Raw genomic sequence first — 18313 nt, 5'->3', positions numbered from 1 at the left:
AGTTCAGTTCTTTGCACCCCATCATTGTGAAGTATTGTTTGTTTTGTGACACACTTCTATTCGTAGTTCTGTTTTTCCCATAATTTACTCCTCCCGTGAAATATAGTTTTTGCCTGCCTCACCAACGGCACCTTTTGCCTATTCCCCACCTGTACTTTGGCCTATCAGATTTCCTGTTATCAACCTATTGCTTGATCTCCCGGACGATATTACTAGCCTTTGCCCTGCCTGTACTCTTGCCTTTTTGGATCCCCTGTGTATGACCTTCTGACTTACCAGCTTGCTGCCAGCTCTTAGCAAACAGACTTTCAGCATGCTTATAGTAAAGGGCAATCAACATGTTCTGCACTGACACAAATAACTGATGATTGGTTGAAATAAATTGATAATAAGAAGATTGTGGGAGCTGTACTGTTAGACTTCAGTGCAGCCTGTGATATACAGTGCCTTGCGAAAGTATTTTAGCTCCCCTTGAACTTTGCGACCTTTTGCCACATTTCAGGCTTCAAACATAAAGATATAAAACTGTATTTTTTGTGAAGAATCAACAACAAGTGGTACACAATCATGAAGTGGAACGACATTTATTGGATATTTCAAACTTTTTTAACAAATCAAAAACTGAAAAATTGGGCGTGCAAAATTATTCAGCCCCTTTACTTTCAGTGCAGCAAACTCTCTCCAGAAGTTCAGTGAGGATCTCTGAATGATCCAATGTTGACCTAAATGACTAATGATGATAAATACAATCCACCTTGTGTGTAATCAATTCTCTGTATAAATGCACCTGCACTGTGATAGTCTCAGAGGTCCGTTAAAAGCGCAGAGAGCATCATGAAGAACAAGGAACACACCAGGCAGGTCCGAGATACTGTTGTGAAGAAGTTTAAAGCCGGATTTGGATACAAAAAGATTTCCCACGCTTTAAACATCCCAAGGAGCACTGTGCAAGCGATAATATTGAAATGGAAGGAGTATCAGACCACTGCAAATCTACCAAGACCTGGCCGTCCCTCTAAACTTTCAGCTCATACAAGGAGAAGACTGATCAGAGATGCAGCCAAGAGGACCATGATCACTCTGGATGAACTGCAGAGATCTACAGCTGAGGTGGGAGACTCTGTCCATAGGACAACAATCAGTCGAATATTGCACAAATCTGGCCTTTATGGAAGAGTGGCAAGAAGAAAGCCATTTCTTAAAGATATCCATAAAAAGTGTTGTTTAAAGTTTGCCACAAGCCACCTGGGAGACACACCAAACATGTGGAAGAAGGTGCTCTGGTCAGATGAAACCAAAATTGAACTTTTTGGCAACAATGCAAAATGTTATGTTTGGCGTAAAAGCAACACAGCACATCACCCTGAACACACCATCCCCACTGTCAAACATGGTGGTGGCAGCATCATGGTTTGGGCCTGCTTTTCTTCAGCATGGACAGGGAAGATGTTTAAATTGATGGGAAGATGGATGGAGCCAAATACAGGACCATTCTGGAAGAAACCCTGATGGAGTCTGCAAAAGACCTGAGACTGGGATGGAGATTTGTCTTCCAACAAGACAATGATCCAAAACATAAAGCAAAATCTACAATGGAATGGTTCAAAAATAAACATATCCAGGTGTTAGAATGGCCAAGTCAAAGTCCAGACCTGAATCCAATCGAGAATCTGTGGAAAGAACTGAAAACTGCTGTTCACAAATGCTCTCCATCCAACCTCACTGAGCTCGAGCTGTTTTGCAATAAGGAATGGGAAAAATTTCAGTCTCTCGATGTGCAAAACTGATAGAGACATACCCCAAGCGACTTACAGCTGTAATCGCAGCAAAAGGTGACGCTACAAAGTATTAACTTAAGGGGTCTGAATAATTTTGCACGCCTAATTTTTCAGTTTTCGATTTGTTACATTTTTTTGAAATATCCAATAAATGTCGTTCCACTTCATGATTGTGTCCCACTTGTTGTTGATTCTTCACAAAAAATACAGTTTTATATCTTTATGTTTGAAGCCTGAAATGTGGCAAAAGGTCGCAAAGTTCAAGGGGGCCGAATACTTTCGCAAGGCATGGGGTTTACAACCTCTGACATATTGTAGAATCAGAGCAATCTATCTAATGGAAGATTCTCTGTCAAACATGTAAAGTGTGGTATACAGCAGGGCAGCTCCCTAGGCCCTCTACTCTTTTATATTTTTACCAATGACCTGCCACTGGCATTAAACAAAGAATATGTGTCCATGTATGCTGATGATTCAACCATATTCTCATCAGCAACCACAACTAAAGAAGTGACTGAAACCCTTAACAAAGAGTTGCAGTCTGTTTTGGAATTGGTGGCCAGTAATAAACTGGTCCTGAACATCTCTAAAACTAAGAGCATTGTATTAGGTACAAACCATTCCATAAATTCTAGAACTCTGTCACGCGTGACTAGTTGGGTACAGGAATCAGACCTCAAGAGAGTTCCACTGAGGTTAAGTGCTATACTCAGGCACAACAAAATAATCCCAACAAATACAGGGCGCGGGACACACAATGAGACAACCCAGAAACCACAGGGTGCCAAGTTAAAGAAAAGAAAATCCACCACTACCTAAAATGCACACATAACATAACATAAAGACAATCCCGCACAATACAAGGGCGGGTCTTCCTACTAAATATAGGGAAGCTGGAACGGGATTCTTCTGTTGAAGGAGAGGCGGACCAAAACGCAGCGTGGTTATTGTGATACATCTTTAACAAAGATGAAAATAGAACAATATACAAAAAAACAAGAAACTGTGAAAAAACCCGAAAACAGCCCTATCTGGTGTAACAAACACAAAGACAGGAACAATCACCCACAAAACCCAACACCAAACAGGCTACCTAAATATGGTTCCCAATCAGAGACAATGACTAACACCTGCCTCTGATTGAGAACCATATCAGGCCAAACACAGAAACAGACAAACTAGACACACAACATAGATCACACCCTGACCAAACAAAACATAGAAACATACAAAGCAAACTATGGTCAGGGTGTGACAGAAGCTAGTTAAACCAAACAGCATAAACACAGGTGAAACTAATAAGACAAAACAGACAAATGAAAAAGGGATCGGTGGCGGCGAGTAGGATGGTGACGACGACCGCCGAGCACCGCCCGAACAGGCAGGGGAGCCAACTTCGGCGGAAGTCGTGACAACCTCAGCTGAATCTGGTAATGAATGGTGTGGCTTTTGAACAAGTTAAGCAAGTACCAGTCAAAAGTTAGGACACACCTACTCGTTCCAGGATTTTTCTTTATTTGTACTATTTTCTACATTGTAGAATAATAGTGAAGATATCACAACTGTGAAATTACACCGGTCTCCAGCGTGCTCCGCATTCTGTAGTACGGACATTGCCTGCTCTCTTATGTAAGGAATTCGGCACTTTCCCATGCTTACCACAGTATGTATTGTAGATTGCACAGTAGCCTAATGAAACACATTTCATTAATACAATAATGATAAAATATACTCTTTCAAATTGCAGATGTTGATTTAGTTATGGATCCATAACAAATTACTTTGACAATTTCTTAAAATCAATCCCATATACTGTGTTATTACAAAAAAGGTTCTAAATTCTATGGCAATGCCAATACGGAATAGTATCAAATGCTTCTCAAAGATGCCCTCTGGTGGTCAAACCAGCAATAACTTGCAGTAACATAAAAATGCTTGACAATTTAATGACGTGCCAAAGAATTCTGCGGCAGCACGCAAGGTGTGCTGCAGTATGACGCAACTTTTAAAAGAGGAACCTGTAACTGCTGTCGTGGGAAGAAGGTGAGGACCAAAGTGCAGGGTGGTAAGTGTTCATCTTATTTAATGAAAACTGAACACTGAATAACAAAACAACAAAGAAACAACTGGAACAGTTCTGTCTGGTGTAGACACACAAAGAATGAAAACAACCACCCACAAAACACAATCGAAAACAGGCTACCTAAATATGGTTCTCAATCAGGGACAACTATTGACAGCTGCCTCTGATTGAGAACCATACCAGGCCAAACACAGAAATAGAAAATCATAGAAAATCTAACAGACAACCCACCCAACTCACGCCGGATAGACCGGACCGCGGAGGCGCACTGGAGGTCTCGAGCACCGAGCCTGCCCAACCCTACCTGGCTGAATGCTCCCCGTAGCCAGGCCAGTGCGGCTGTGCTGGCGAACCGGTGACGCCATGCGTAGGGCTGGTGCCATGTACACCGGCCCGAGGAGACGCACTGGAGACCAGATGCGCTGAGCCGGCTTCATGGCACCTGGCTCGATGCCCACTCTAGCCTGGCCGATACAAGGGGCATGTACCGCACCGGGCTATGCACACGCACTGGGGACACCATGCGCCTCACGGCATAACAGTCCCTCTCTCTCCACGGTAAGCACGGGGAGTTGGCGCAGGTCTCCTACCTGACTTCAGAACATTCCCCGGGTGCCCCCCCCAATACAGTGCCTTGCGAAAGTATTCGGCCCCCTTGAACTTTGCGACCTTTTGCCACATTTCAGGCTTCAAACATAAAGATATAAAAATGTATGTTTTGTGAAGAATCAACAACAAGTGGAACAACAATCATGAAGTGGAACGGCATTTATTGGATATTTCAAAAATATGTAACAAATCAAAAACTGAAAAATTGGGCGTGCAAAATTATTTGTAGCGCCACCTTTTGCTGCGATTACAGCTGTAAGTCGCTTGGGGTATGTCTCTATCAGTTTTGCACATCAAGAGTTCTAAACATACATACATTAAACATTATGAGGCTAAACATTGTTGGTTTACAAAGATATTGTGAGGTATTCATAAGTTATATTATCATCATTAATTTTATCAATAATTGAAATGAGAATGAGAACAGCTGTAAATATTTTAGATTGTCCCTTTACTGTACAGTGCATTTGGAAAGTATTCCGACCCCTTTCCTTTTTCCACATCTTGTTACTTTAACATTCTTATTCTAAAATTTGTCACGTTCTGACCATCGTTCTTGTGTGTTCTCCTTGTTTTAGTGTTGGTCAGGACGTGAGCTGGGTGGGCATTCTATGTTGTGTGTCTGGTTTGTCTATTTCTATGTTTGGCCTGATATGGTTCTCAATCAGAGGCAGGTGTTAGTCATTGTCTCTGATTGGGAACCATATTTAGGTAGCCTGTTTTGTGGGTGGTTGTCTCCTGTGTCAGAGTTTGTACCACACGGGACTGTTTCGGGTTTTCATGTTTCTTGTTTTGTAGTCTATTTCATGTATAGTTTCGTTATTAAAAGAACCATGAATTATAACTACGCTGCGTCTTGGTCCGATCCCTGCTACACCTCTTCTTCAGAGGAAGAGGAAGAAGAGAACCGTTACAAAATTGATTAAATAAATGTTTTCCATCATCAATCTACACACAATACCCCACAATGACAAAGAAAAAACAAGTATTTAGAAATGTTTGCAAAAAAAACGGAAATATCACATGATATACCTGAGCTCAATTTCGAGTCTCAGAACAAAGAGTTTGAATACTTATGTATACCCCTTTCCTTACATAATTCTCACAGAATACATAAGTATTCAAACTCATTCCCGGTTTGGGTTCTGTTTTAGGTAAATATTATATTTCATTAAAAAAAAATGTTTTGGCTTTGTCATTATGGGGTATTGTGTGTAGATTGAGGGAGAAATCGAATCTATTTTAGAATAAGGCTGTAACGTAACAACATGTGGAAAAAGTAATGGGGTCTGAATACTTTCTGAATGCACTGTATATCCTCATAATGTGTAATTCTTTCAAAATATATTTATTGAAAGGAATACTAAACTCACAAATACTATTTGGAAGTATGCCTACTGTGAATCCCACATTTGAACACTTTCAATGAATCTAGTTCGAACATGTTTTTGGTGTTTGTCACCTTGGCACGTGTTGTTGCTGATATCAGTCAGAGATGGTGTCTACTCTGCACCCCCATTTAGTTTTCTCTGCAGCCCCACCACATCCTATCTGATTTCTGCTTAGAAACCGAGACCCTCATTATATATCTCTACAAACAGAAATAAACATAATTCATCACACCCCTTCTATCTTAAACTGGGCTTATGAGCAAATGCTCTTGTAGTGAATGTTTCAATTAAGATCCTATTGTTGAGCTTGTTGTGATAAAGGCACAGAAAAACCAAGATGGAGGTGAAAATACACTGTGACCTACGACTCTTAAAGTCTGAGAAGGTCACATCCAGACCTAAAATAGAAAGGTGGAGTGGGGGTAAAGGAGATTGAGAGCATGGTTTGTGGCTTGAGCTGTTTCGGGGAAGAGAAGCAGTACAGTGTTGGAGGAAGGTACCACATCTCTCATATAAGCATGTGAGAATGAGAGTGACTGACCCATATAGGCTACTGACTACAGAGAGAACAGACAGAGAAGCGATAACCACACGCTATGGTGAGAAAGAAGCTCATTTCTACACAGCATGCAATCTTGCATGCACACACATACGCACCGACTATACTATGGGGATGATGAAGGGGATTGATGGAATCCACTTTGCTTGACATGTTCATTTTGATACATGTATATTTGTAGTCTTAATTGAGCAACCACAAGAGTCCCACACTCTCTCTCCATTTGTGTGTGTTGTTATGAGACAGGGGCTTTAATGTCAGGGACTTATTCAAAGAACCTTGCAGATAGAACAGTGATGTACAGAAGGACAGAAGTCGTTTGTGTAGGCCTGTATTCTGTAAAACACATTGCTATCAGCTATGCTTCTGATCATATGTAAATAAAATGACCACACCACAGTCATAGAAAGGGACATGCAACAGTCATAGAAAGGGACATGGTAGCTGCAGAATGCTGGATAACTTTCAAATACAGTGTTCTTTACTCCCCCTATAGTGTTGGAAAGATATATAATTTATATATTATATATTCTACAATTTTAAGTTATTTTCACCGTGCTGTTCTGGAAGTTTATATTTCCTTTTGAACTGCGTTGTTTTGTCTTGACTCTATTACTACCATTTTCTCTCACAATGGATATTAACATTCAGTAACCTTCATTGTAAATGTACACGATTAGCTGGCCTGATTCTGTTTTTGGGGCCTTCAGGCAGTTTACCTTCTGTTTATCTATTGGGTCATTCCTTGTCATTTCAGCAAGCCATGACACCCACAATCTCAGATTGATCTGAAAGCATTTCGGTAGTTAGAAACAGATAATCATTCCTATTAATAAAAATGTGTTGAAATATAATTTGATCTCTGAGAAATTAAACTAATTGCTTCGAGCTAAATTGGCCATTTTAATTTATAGGATTTAATTTATAGGATTCAACCGTAAGCACTCCATTTCATTGCGCCGGATGTCATTCATTTGAATGGGGGCCATCCACAGTGGAGAGGAAATGCAATGCCCCCTTCTGGTTCCGTTGCTAGACGGACACTGCATACTTTGAATTTATCCAAACTATGTGTCTTCTTCAGTCCGTCCAGAGTCCGTCGAAGAACAGGAAAATACCAAACCACAGAAGAAGATAAAAATATGTAGCTTTCCACGATGGGTTCATGGGACAGCTATCAACTTGCAAATAATTACCCAATCTTTTTTTAATTTTTTTTTTTTATTTTTTTTTTTTTTTAATTTATTTATTTATTTTTTATTAACAACAAATCAATACATAAAGCACATGAGGGAACACAAGCATACATAGATTACAAACAATGGACAATCGAGCTAGGGGGTACAATATCACATTACAATTACACAAGGACCTTAAGGGACATGCATATACTTACAATTCTAACAGCTTTTTTGTTAGTAGAGCATTTAACCGTCTTAAAATACAGTTCAATTTATTTTTGTAGGATACGAAAATGTGGTTTTCTCTTTGTAAATGTACATTTGTGTATATGAAATTTGGCCAAAAGAATAATTAAATTAATTACATAAAAATGATTCCGCTTATTTCTATTGTATGTAAAGAATCCAAACAGTACATCTCTCCACAATAGTGTAAAATCTTCATAAATGTGTTCAATTATAAACCTACTGATGTCTTGCCACAGTTTTCGTACATGCATACAATGCCAAAAAAGATGCACAACTGTTTCTGGGTGGTCATTACAAAAGGAGCAATTTGAGTTGATGTTTTCCTTAAACTTCTTCATATAGTGGTTGGCAGGATAATATTTATGAATAATTTTAAAGGAAACTTCCTTAATTTTGTTAACAAGTAGGTATGTTTGTGGCAAATAATTACCCAATCCTATAAGTGAGTACTATTTGTATGACTGTTACCTCCCGTTTTAGTTTATTGTAACGGTAATGATGTTTGTTTTTAATAATAATGAAAAACAGGTCTCTAGCTACAGTATAGCGTAGCTTTAGCTAGCTAGGTAGCTGCCTTGTAAGCTAGGATGACTTGATAGAATGTTATAGAAACAAGTTGATGAAAAAGTAACTAAACCAAACATATTTCATTATCAACTGAAACAATATGTTTCTACTGTCTTGAATGAAAAGGTCATATTTTGCAATCTTCCAAAACAAATAAAATCCCTGACGAGAGACTAGGCTCTCCGATATTTTGTCTTGCGTTTTGTGAAATCTCCCTGAGCTGTGTCCAGTAGCGGAACGAGATTGCATGAAGATGACGTATGGTGTCGTTAAATACGTCACGATGTAAACGGGGCCTAACATGTTGACCAGACCAGACACATCGCGTGCGCGAGCGTCGCACAATAAATGTAGAAATCCACGTTAATCAATTATTGCACCCACACTGCTCGCGCGCGCCAACGAGCGTCTGCGATGCCATGGGCTAAAATAGAAGTATTTTCTATTTCTGACGCATATCGCGCTGCAAGTCCTGCCTCTCCCATCTCCTCATTGGTTATACCCACGTGGGTGATTGAAAGAAAAACTGTTTTGCTGGTTGTCGTGGTAATACTATGAAAGTGTAGATGCCAATCAACATATAAGTTCAAAGATGATAAAGCCTGGAAGGAGGAGAGATAACTAGAAACGATTTGGTTGGCCGTTTTATGTGTGGATTAATTGCCGGAGTAGAGGACCTTGTGCATTTCAGGGAAAATAACAACTTAATGTTTATATCCCAGGACAAATTAGCTAGCATGTGCAAGCTAACTAGCTAAATTGCCATACATATTTAATGCTTTTCGACCTGTCCCCAAATCAATGTAATTGGTTCAGAGTTTGTTTTGATATTTTAACGTGCGTGTTGTGATCGCGTTTGGTGTAGGGTGACAAAATAAATGTGCGCAGGATGGCGCACGCGCGCAGCCGGTTTGGGTTCCGTTTAAATGTGTTCTTTTGGATGTTGTATTGCAGTAGGTTTGTAATAAATGCAATATATACGTTCCTACTGCACTGAAATATGTTGGTAGCTCAGGGAAGGCTTACCTGAAGATGGCTTATCCTACTCTCTGAATAGTCATCAATATTTCAAGATCAAGGCATGTGTTGTCAATGTAAGAATTCTAGATCGATGCGTTTCAGACAGGCCTAAGAAGATTCAGGTGTTACAATTGTACAGCAGTCCCGACGACGGTGGTGGTGTGTGTGGGTAGGGCGGACTTGGTGATTTGGAGGCCACAGGCAGAGGCCAGTCTGAGGCCCCCTCCCATGTCTATTTAACACAATTATGACTACTGAACAAAGGGCTGTTCGGAACCGGCTCTTTTAGGTGAACCAAGTAGAATGAAAAGGCAAAATGAAAATACTTTTTCTGACCGATTTGTTAGTCAAAAGCTATTTGCGGGCCAGAAAAAGGTCAGATGTTTTAAAATATATAGATCCATTATGATTTCTACATATTTTCTATCTTTCCCTTTCAGTCTGTCACTTGATATAACATACTATGGGTAGTTAACAACCAATCATATTCACCTGAAATCACGCCCAACGGGCCAATGGAAGCAGAGCCCACCCTCGGAATCCCCACCTTCCTGGTTATAATACAGGGGCTCGCATTCATATCTTCAATTCATCGCTCTTCATCTCGCTTGAAGGAAGAATATGTCAATCAATTTGCAAACTTTTCAAGCACACTAAGATTACGAAATTCAGCTCTGACTTAGGTCTCTGTTAGTGGGGTGAGCATTCTCATCCCCATATATGTTGCGAGTTTTGGGTCTTGGTTTCGGTTTTTGTGTTTGCTAAAATTCAACTATTTTCTGTTCTGCTTGTATAGCTAATGCTTCCCTGCTTGGGAAGGATTTGTGTTTGCTAAAAACCCACTTCTTTGTGTAGCTAGTGCTTCCTTGCTTGAGAAAGATGGCCAGTGGTAAGAGTAAGTTCTCAAAGGCTATCCAGCCGAGTTTGAACCTCCGGCCATACCTGAGGGCATGTGGTTTCACAATGAAAATGAAAGCTACTCATGAGTGCTGTCCTGTTTGCCTGGGATAAAAACACACTCAGGAGGCTTTGGCTCATACCAGTTTGTGTGACAATTGTCTCCGGCTGCGTTCAACTACCATTGAGTGTCTGGCTGACTTTGTGAGAGAGATTGGGGCTGCTGGCCAAGGGTCTTCTGGTGAAAATACTTTTGGAATGGGTTTGTATGAGGCCGGAAGAGAGCAGACACGATTTCTCTGGCAGTGTTTAGAGTATGGATTCCGGGATGATATACTATCCCTGGTTGGCTCTGGAGGATTTTCAGAGTGTGAATCGGATGACATCAGTCCGGGGGAGCCTAAAGCCCCGGCTTTAGGCGGGGGAGAGTGAACCATCGGTGGTTTATGCGCCTTTAATGGAGACGTGTCATAGGGCAGCAGATCACGTTGGGGTGGATGGGCCATCTTCTCCAGTTCATCCAGATTTGGGGGAAGGTATTTACCTCCTGTCCCTGCAGCGGTGAAGCGTTGCTTACCCATGTTAAAAGATTTTGCCGATGAGTTAAAAGCGTCCCGAGATAACCTGGTAGCACCAGCCTGGCAGAAAGAGGGTTATGGCGAGTTCATGAATGTAGAGGGTATGGAGGAGGTGGGGCTTGTTTGCACACCACCGATGGATGGAAAGCTGGTGAGTTACTTCGCTCCAGAGGTTAACAAGGGGGTGAATCCTATCGGAGTGCTTCTGAATAAACAGTGCCGGTTCTTGGAGGCTTAACTGAACAAAGGATACCAGGCTGCGGGTATGGCAGGCCGGTCGTTGAATGTGGTCACAATGCTGCAGATGTATCATATCAATTTGTTGCAAGAGTTGAATAACAATATGGAGGTGGGGTTCTCATGGGCCAGGTAGTGTCCCTGCAGAGTGATCATGACAGAAGCATCCTTACTGGGATAGGGAGCGTGTTGTGTGGGCTAAGAGCAATTTCGGAAAGAAGGATTTGGTCAACAGCGCAAATGGTGCAGCATTTCATTTACCTAGAGTTACTGACAGTTTTGCGAGCGCTGAGGCATTTCCTTCCAATGTTGGAGGGCCATCATGTGTTGGTAAGGTCAGGACGGCGGTGGCGTATATCAACACGCAGGGGGGAACGGGGGCGAGGGTTGCGGCCTCTCTCTCTTCTAAACCTGACACGTTCTGTTCTTATGGAGAAGTGATGCATTTACCTTCACCCAGGGCGACGTATCTTCCCAGATATCTCTACGGAGTGAGTTTCTCCTTTTCAGAACTCCTTGGTGGACATTTTGATGTTCTTGCAAGAGATTTGGTCCTTGATGCTCTCTGAGCCTTATTGGGTGTGAAAGATTCTTGGCCATTGTTCAGTGGCATGACGATTGGCGATAACTGTGCTGCAGCGAATTGGGGTTCCCCACATACCTTAGTGAGGCTTTATCACTTGAATGTAACTGCTTCCAGTGTTGCTCATAGTATCCTTATGGCTGGGTCCGGGTGTGGATGTTAGGCAACATGCAGGTTGTGCATTAATCCGGGTTACCATAGTTCTCTGTGAGCTTGAGCCTTGGGCTGCGGCAGCACTTAAAGTGAGCATTATCAGGGTTACCTCAGCTTTCTGTCGATTTGAGCCTTGGGCTGCCGTGGCAGCATGCGAGTACACAGTTTCCAGGTTACTGTAGGTTACCTATGGGTTTGAGCCTTGGCCTGCAGTGGTTCATCGACTCTGGTCGATGCTATGCAGCGCACGTGTGCGTTTTACCAAGTCACAACAGGTGTTCTGTTGTTTTGGACTTGAGGTTCTGACATTTTAGGCAGAGTATTATTTAAGTATTATTTTTGAAACCATGTGGATTATGAAATTGGGCTGCAGTGTGTCAGTGTGCCAAGCCAAGTTGCAGCAGGTTCTGGTTCCCTACATGTGGCTCTGACAGTTCAGGCTTCTCGGGTAAGTATTAGGGAAAAAAGGTGGCTTCTGTAACTAGGGCTGCGTGATATAAACATAAAAAAATACCAGATGTTGCAATTGCGATTTGACTTGCAATATAAATTCTAAGTATCAAGAAACTGCACAGAAATATTAAAGCGGGTTAATCATGTTCGGGTATGTTGATAGTTGTAGTTTGTATTTATTGGGCCATTTGAAATAACTTTTCAAATAACAAGTTATATGTTTTGATGGAGGTAGTTGATTTTGTGTCGTGTTTAATGTTTTTAGTCATAATGCATTTGAAATGTGTCATTTTGGCCGACGTGTTTCAGTTTGGGGCTACATGTTAATTGTTTAGAAAAAGTGAATTCAGTTTGGACACATTTTCTCAAGAAATCGAGAATCTGTAATTTGCTACATTGCTATGTTTTTAGAGGAGAACTATGGTATTTAAGTCAATGCATTGATATTAAGTCACTCTTTCTCTCCCCAGTACGCTGTGCAGCCCAGCATTCAGCCCAACCTGAGACTTGGCAGGTGAAAAGCATTGTGGGAAAGTCTCTCTCTTTTCCAGGGAAGGTGTTGAAGTCTGGAAGTTTACTTTCTTCTTAGAGGCTTTCTCCACTTCCTGTCTGAATGACATGCTCAAAGTAAACTACCTGTAGCTCAGGCCCTGAAGCCAGGATATGCATATAATTGGTACACTTGGAAAGAAACCACTTTGAAGTTTGTAGAAATGTTAAAATAATGTAGGAGAATATAAAACAATAGATATGGTAGGAGAAAATCCTAAGAGACATTTCTTTTTTTGAGAGACCATCCTCTTAGAAATGCAAGAGAATGGCCATATTGAAAATTAGCTCCCTGTATGCAATTCCTATGGCTTCCACAGGGTGTCAGCAGTCTGTGTTCAAGGTTTCAGGCTTGTAACCTCAAACATGAATAAGAAATATCCGTTTTAGTACTGGGACACAGTCTTGGAAATTTGTGTTTGCGCGCGCCATGAAGACATTGCGCACCTGCTAAAATCGGTTTCCTATTGAACATACTTCGTTCCGAAATAAATATTATACTTTGATTCCATTTTAGGATATCTCAAATCAAATCAAATCACATTTTATTTGTCACATACACATGGTTAGCAGATGTTAATGCGAGTGTAGCGAAATGCTTGTGCTTCTAGTTCCGACAATGCAGTGATAACCAACAAGTAATCTAACTAACAATTCCAAAACTACTGTCTTATACACAGTGTAAGGGGATAAAGAATATGTACATAAGGATATATGAATGAGTGATGGTACAGAGCAGCATACAGTAGATGGTATCGAGTACAGTATATACATATGAGATGAGTATGTAGACAAAGTAAACAAAGTGGCATAGTTAAAGTGACTAGTGATACATGTATTACATAAGGATGCAGTCAATGATGTAGAGTACAGTATATACGTATGCATATGAGATGAATAATGTAGGGTAAGTAACATTATATAAGGTAGCATTGTTTAAAGTGGCTAGTGATATATTTACATAATTTCCCATCAATTCCCATTATTAAAGTGGCTGGAGTTGGGTCAGTGTCAATGACAGTGTGTTGGCAGCAACCACTCAATGTTAGTGGTGGCTGTTTAACAGTCTGATGGCCTTGAGATAGAAGCTGTTTTTCAGTCTCTCGGTCCCAGCTTTGATGCACCTGTACTGACCTCGCCTTCTGGATGATAGCGGGGTGAACAGGCAGTGGTTCGGGTGGTTGATGTCCTTGATGATCTTTATGGCCTTCCTGTAACATCGGGTGGTGTAGGTGTCCTGGAGGGCAGGTAGTTTGCCCCGGTGATGCGTTGTGCAGACCTCACTACCCTCTGGAGAGCCTTACGGTTGAGGCGGAGCAGTTGCCGTACCAGGCGGTGATACAGCCCGCCAGGATGCTCTCGATTGTGCATCTGTAGAAGTTTGTGAGTGCTTTTGGTGACAAGCCGAATTTCTTCAGCTTCCTGAGGTTGAAGAGGCGCTGCTGCGCCTTCTTCACGACGCTGTCAGTGTGAGTGGACCAATTCAGTTTGTCTGTGATGTGTATGCCGAGGAACTTAAAACTTGCTACCCTCTCCACTACTGTTCCATCGATGTGGATAGGGGGGTGTTCCCTCTGCTGTTTCCTGAGGAGTAAAGAGAAACGCATTTTGAAACAACATTTAGGGGTAGATTTTTGGATTCCTTTCTCAGCAAGTTGAATGAGTGGGTTACTGAAATCAATGGTGCCAACTAAACTGACGTTTTGGGATATAAAGAAGGATTTTATCTAACAAAACAATACTACATGTTATAGCTGGGACCCTTTGAATGACAAATCAGAGGAAGATTTTCAAAAAGTAAGTGAATATTTAATCATTATTTGTGAATGTATGAAACCTGTGCCGGTCAAAAAATATTTATATGTTGGGCACCGTCCTCAAACAATCACATGGTATGTTTTCGCTGTAATATCTACTGTAAATCGGGGACTAAGCTCATGAAACATTTCTAAGTTATATTCTTCAATAATCAATAGGTACATATCATATTATATCATTATATTATATTATAAGTCCAAAAATGTATGTAGCAACTGATCTTTCCCAAATTAAAGATAAGTACCATTTCACTAATTCACATTTTTAAAATCATTTGTCTTCCAGATGTTCTGTCCAAACCTCAGGTGACGGTCCATGATAACATCTGTAGCATGGTGTGTTCTGTGGAGAACGGGAGAGAGGTGACCCTGTCCTGGTACAAAGGAGGGGAGATGCTCAACCAGACCAGCAGCCCTGACCACAACATCACCCTCGCTCTACCGCTCAAGGTGGATGAACAGAACAGAGACTCTTACAGATGTGAGGCTGCCAACCCAGTCAGCAAGGAGACAGCTGTTGTTCCACATTCCTGTATAGAGAGTGATCCCTCTAAGGTGAAAGGTAAAAATATGTACAGTAGCAATGTCACATTGCAGATATCCAGACAATACCAACTTCTATATGAAACAATAAGTATGGTAGAGCTCATTTTATGAAACCCAATGTTTTAATAAAAGTATTGTTTTCTCTCTTTTTAATTTAGATGGTGATTGTCTTATTGCAGTAATCTGCATTTTGGTTACTTTAGGACTTGTTGGACTTACAATATATCTTAAGAAGAGGAGAAACGGACACTCACATGCAGGTATTCATCTTTTAAAGGGGTGAGGTCATTCTCCTTTTCAATGTCAAAACATGTTGTGCACAACCTTTTTTAATGATCAAGGACAGTTTTTTTTTGAAAAGGGAGGAAGTGTCAAATGAAGTGGCCCATCTTCCACACTTCAGGTTAGGTTAAATGTGGAAGAAACATTTCAGCTGAATGCATTCAATTGTGCAACAAAAATATAAATGCAACTTGCAACAATTTCAAAGATTTTACTGAGTTACAGTTCATATAAATTCATTAGGCCCTAATCTATGGATTTCACATGACTGGGCAAGCGCGCAGCTATAGGCCCACCCACGCGGGAGCCAGGCCCGGACAATCACAATGAGTAAATAATTCATTTTAATTGACTGATTTCCTTATATGAACTGTTACTCAGTAACATCTTTGAAATTGTTGCATGTTGCATTTATATTCTTGTTCAGTATAGTAATGATTCATCTTCCCATGTTTTTAACACTATTTTTCAAGTCTGTGGACTTAAGCTTGGCTTCACGATTCCTCCCACTAGATCTAGGAATGGTTCTAGATGTGTTGACTGAGTTATTTACTGCAGAACAATGAGAATAGACAAGAGAGCATCAGACATGTCTTGTTTCCTTCCTCTGGTACAAAGTATCTAATAATGAAAGATGATCCTTTTTCTTTTACTTCTTTTTTGCTTTCCTACACCTCTTCTCGTCCCCCCCTCTCTGTTCCTCTTTCCTTGTCCCCCTCCCTCCCTCCCTCCCTCCCTCCCTCCCTCTCCCTGTCTAGAAGGAGCGAAGAGGTATACCAGAACTGGAGTCACTTAGAGACAACCCTGACCTGACGTTAGTTTATTATACACCATTTACATCACATGGCTGCCAGCGAGGATGTTAACACTGCATGAAGGAGAGAGAGAACAGGAAGTTAATGAGAGGGTGACATGATAATTCACATCCAAGAGAAGGCGTTACATCCTAAAGTGAATGTGGAGGCAAAGTTATAGTAAATATTTGTCTAGAAAACTTAATGGACGCACAGTTATTGGAGAAAATTCCCATTTAACCATTGTGCTGTTATCATTTCCGACTTCCTTTGTTGGTCATTCTCACAGTCTTTTGTTGAACTGGGGCCTTGTTGAACATCACTGATAAAGACAAATTCAATAACTATGCCTAGGGTTACTAGTAGGGTGATCCCATTTTCAAGTGCCCAATGTCCCAGGTTAAAACAAATGGAACCTCTTTTAATACATTTCACTAGTGTGTTTTCTATGCTTTGCTGGTCAGAAGCTTCTTTTCAGTTCTGTCTGTTCTGTTGTTTAAATGTAGGTGCCTCCCCTGTATCGTTTTATAGCTGGTCATTGTTTAGCTTGCCAGTGGATAGCAGCTTGTGTACATAAAAAGCAGATGTTTGGTGAGATAAAGCCACCTGCTCGTTAGAGGCAATGGCTGTTAGGCTACGTTGGAAACAAAGTCCACAAGTTTATTTTTCCTTTCACCATGTAGATTTTATTGAAACATTTTTCAGTGGTCGATCTTGATTTGCATTTTGCCCAGAAAACAATATTTTGTGCCATTTTACTCTTATTGCTTTTCGCAAAATGCAGACGTGATTACGTGTAGTTCAGATCATGCTTTGACATCAACTGTGTTCATGCAGTTTGGAAGTAAGAAATCAACAGTTTAATTTATTATGATTGACCGTTTACTGCTCGTCTTTATCTAGCTACACAGTATGTAGCTCATCATCTCTTAAGAATACAATCACTCCCTCCAGCACGCACCTGCAGACTCTCCTATTACAGCATTTTATGCTCCACCTACATTAGCCCACATACAGTGCTGTATATAACTGAAAAATACAAACTCTACCGATACGGTAGTGTGTCTTTGCACTGGAAGATATTTCATTTTTATACTTGTATACTTCAGAGTAGTTACTGAGACGGAATATGAAGATAATATAATTCACAGGTCACTATTCTAAAATAGAGTAAATGTCTGACTGATTCCAACTGATAAAGATTTTTGTACTGAGCTTTTTTTGTACTGAGCTTCAATATATCAAGTCAAAGACTTACCCATACATTTAATTGAAATCAAATCAAATTGTATTTGTCACATGCGCCAAATACAACAGGTGTCGTTAGACCTTACAGTGAAATGCTTACTTACAAGTCCTTAACCAACAATACAGTTTTAAGCAAAAATGCCCCCCAAAAATTGTACAAATAAAAGTAAGAAATAATTCAGGAGCAGCAGTAAAATAACAATAGCGATGCTGCAGGGGCACCGGTTAGTCGAAGTAATTGAGGTAATATGTACATGAAGGTAGAGTTATTAAAGTGACTATGCATAGATAATAAACAGAGAGTAGCAGCACTGTAACAAGGGAGGGGGGGCAATGCAAATAGTCTGGGTTGCCATTTTATTAGATGTTCAGGAGTCTTATGGCTTGGGGGTAGAAGCTGTTTGGAAGCCTCTTAGACCTAGACTTGTCGCTCCGATACTGCTTGCCGTGCGGTAGCAGAGAGCACAGTCTATGACTATGTTGGCTGGAGTCTTTGACCATTTTAGGGCCTTCCTTTGACATTGCCTGGTATAGAGGTCCTGGATGGCAGGAAGCTTGGCCCCAGTGATGTACTGGGCCGTACGCACTACCCTCTGTAGTGCCTTGCGGTCGGAGGCCGAGCAGTTGCCATATCAGTCAGTGATGCAACCAGTCAGTATGCTCTTGATGGTGCAGCTGTAGAACCTTTTGAGGATCTGAGGACCCATACCAAATCAATTTCAGTCTCCTAAGGGGGAAT

The 18313-nt window shown here is 40.9% G+C and overlaps 1 protein-coding gene across 2 annotated transcripts in view; it reads left to right on the top strand.

Moving 5' to 3' along the window:
• Window positions 1-18313, top strand: part of LOC118395375 (SLAM family member 5-like) — a 261843-nt gene that overhangs the window by 12165 nt on the left and 231365 nt on the right. Inside the window, exons 1-3 of one of the 2 annotated variants that reach the window (XM_052464438.1) lie at window positions 6329-6460; window positions 14991-15266; window positions 15409-15510. In XM_052464438.1, coding sequence (XP_052320398.1) covers window positions 6388-6460; window positions 14991-15266; window positions 15409-15510 — 451 coding nt within the window. In that variant the 5' untranslated portion in view covers window positions 6329-6387. Of the gene's footprint in view, window positions 1-6328; window positions 6461-14990; window positions 15267-15408; window positions 15511-18313 lie in introns of those variants that run through there. The other variant, XM_052464437.1, reaches the window with a different exon arrangement.

The sequence above is a fragment of the Oncorhynchus keta genome, chromosome 16, assembly GCF_023373465.1.
Source record: "Oncorhynchus keta strain PuntledgeMale-10-30-2019 chromosome 16, Oket_V2, whole genome shotgun sequence".
NCBI classification, from domain to species: Eukaryota; Metazoa; Chordata; class Actinopteri; order Salmoniformes; family Salmonidae; genus Oncorhynchus; species Oncorhynchus keta.
This window is presented reverse-complemented; position numbering and strand designations above follow the sequence as displayed.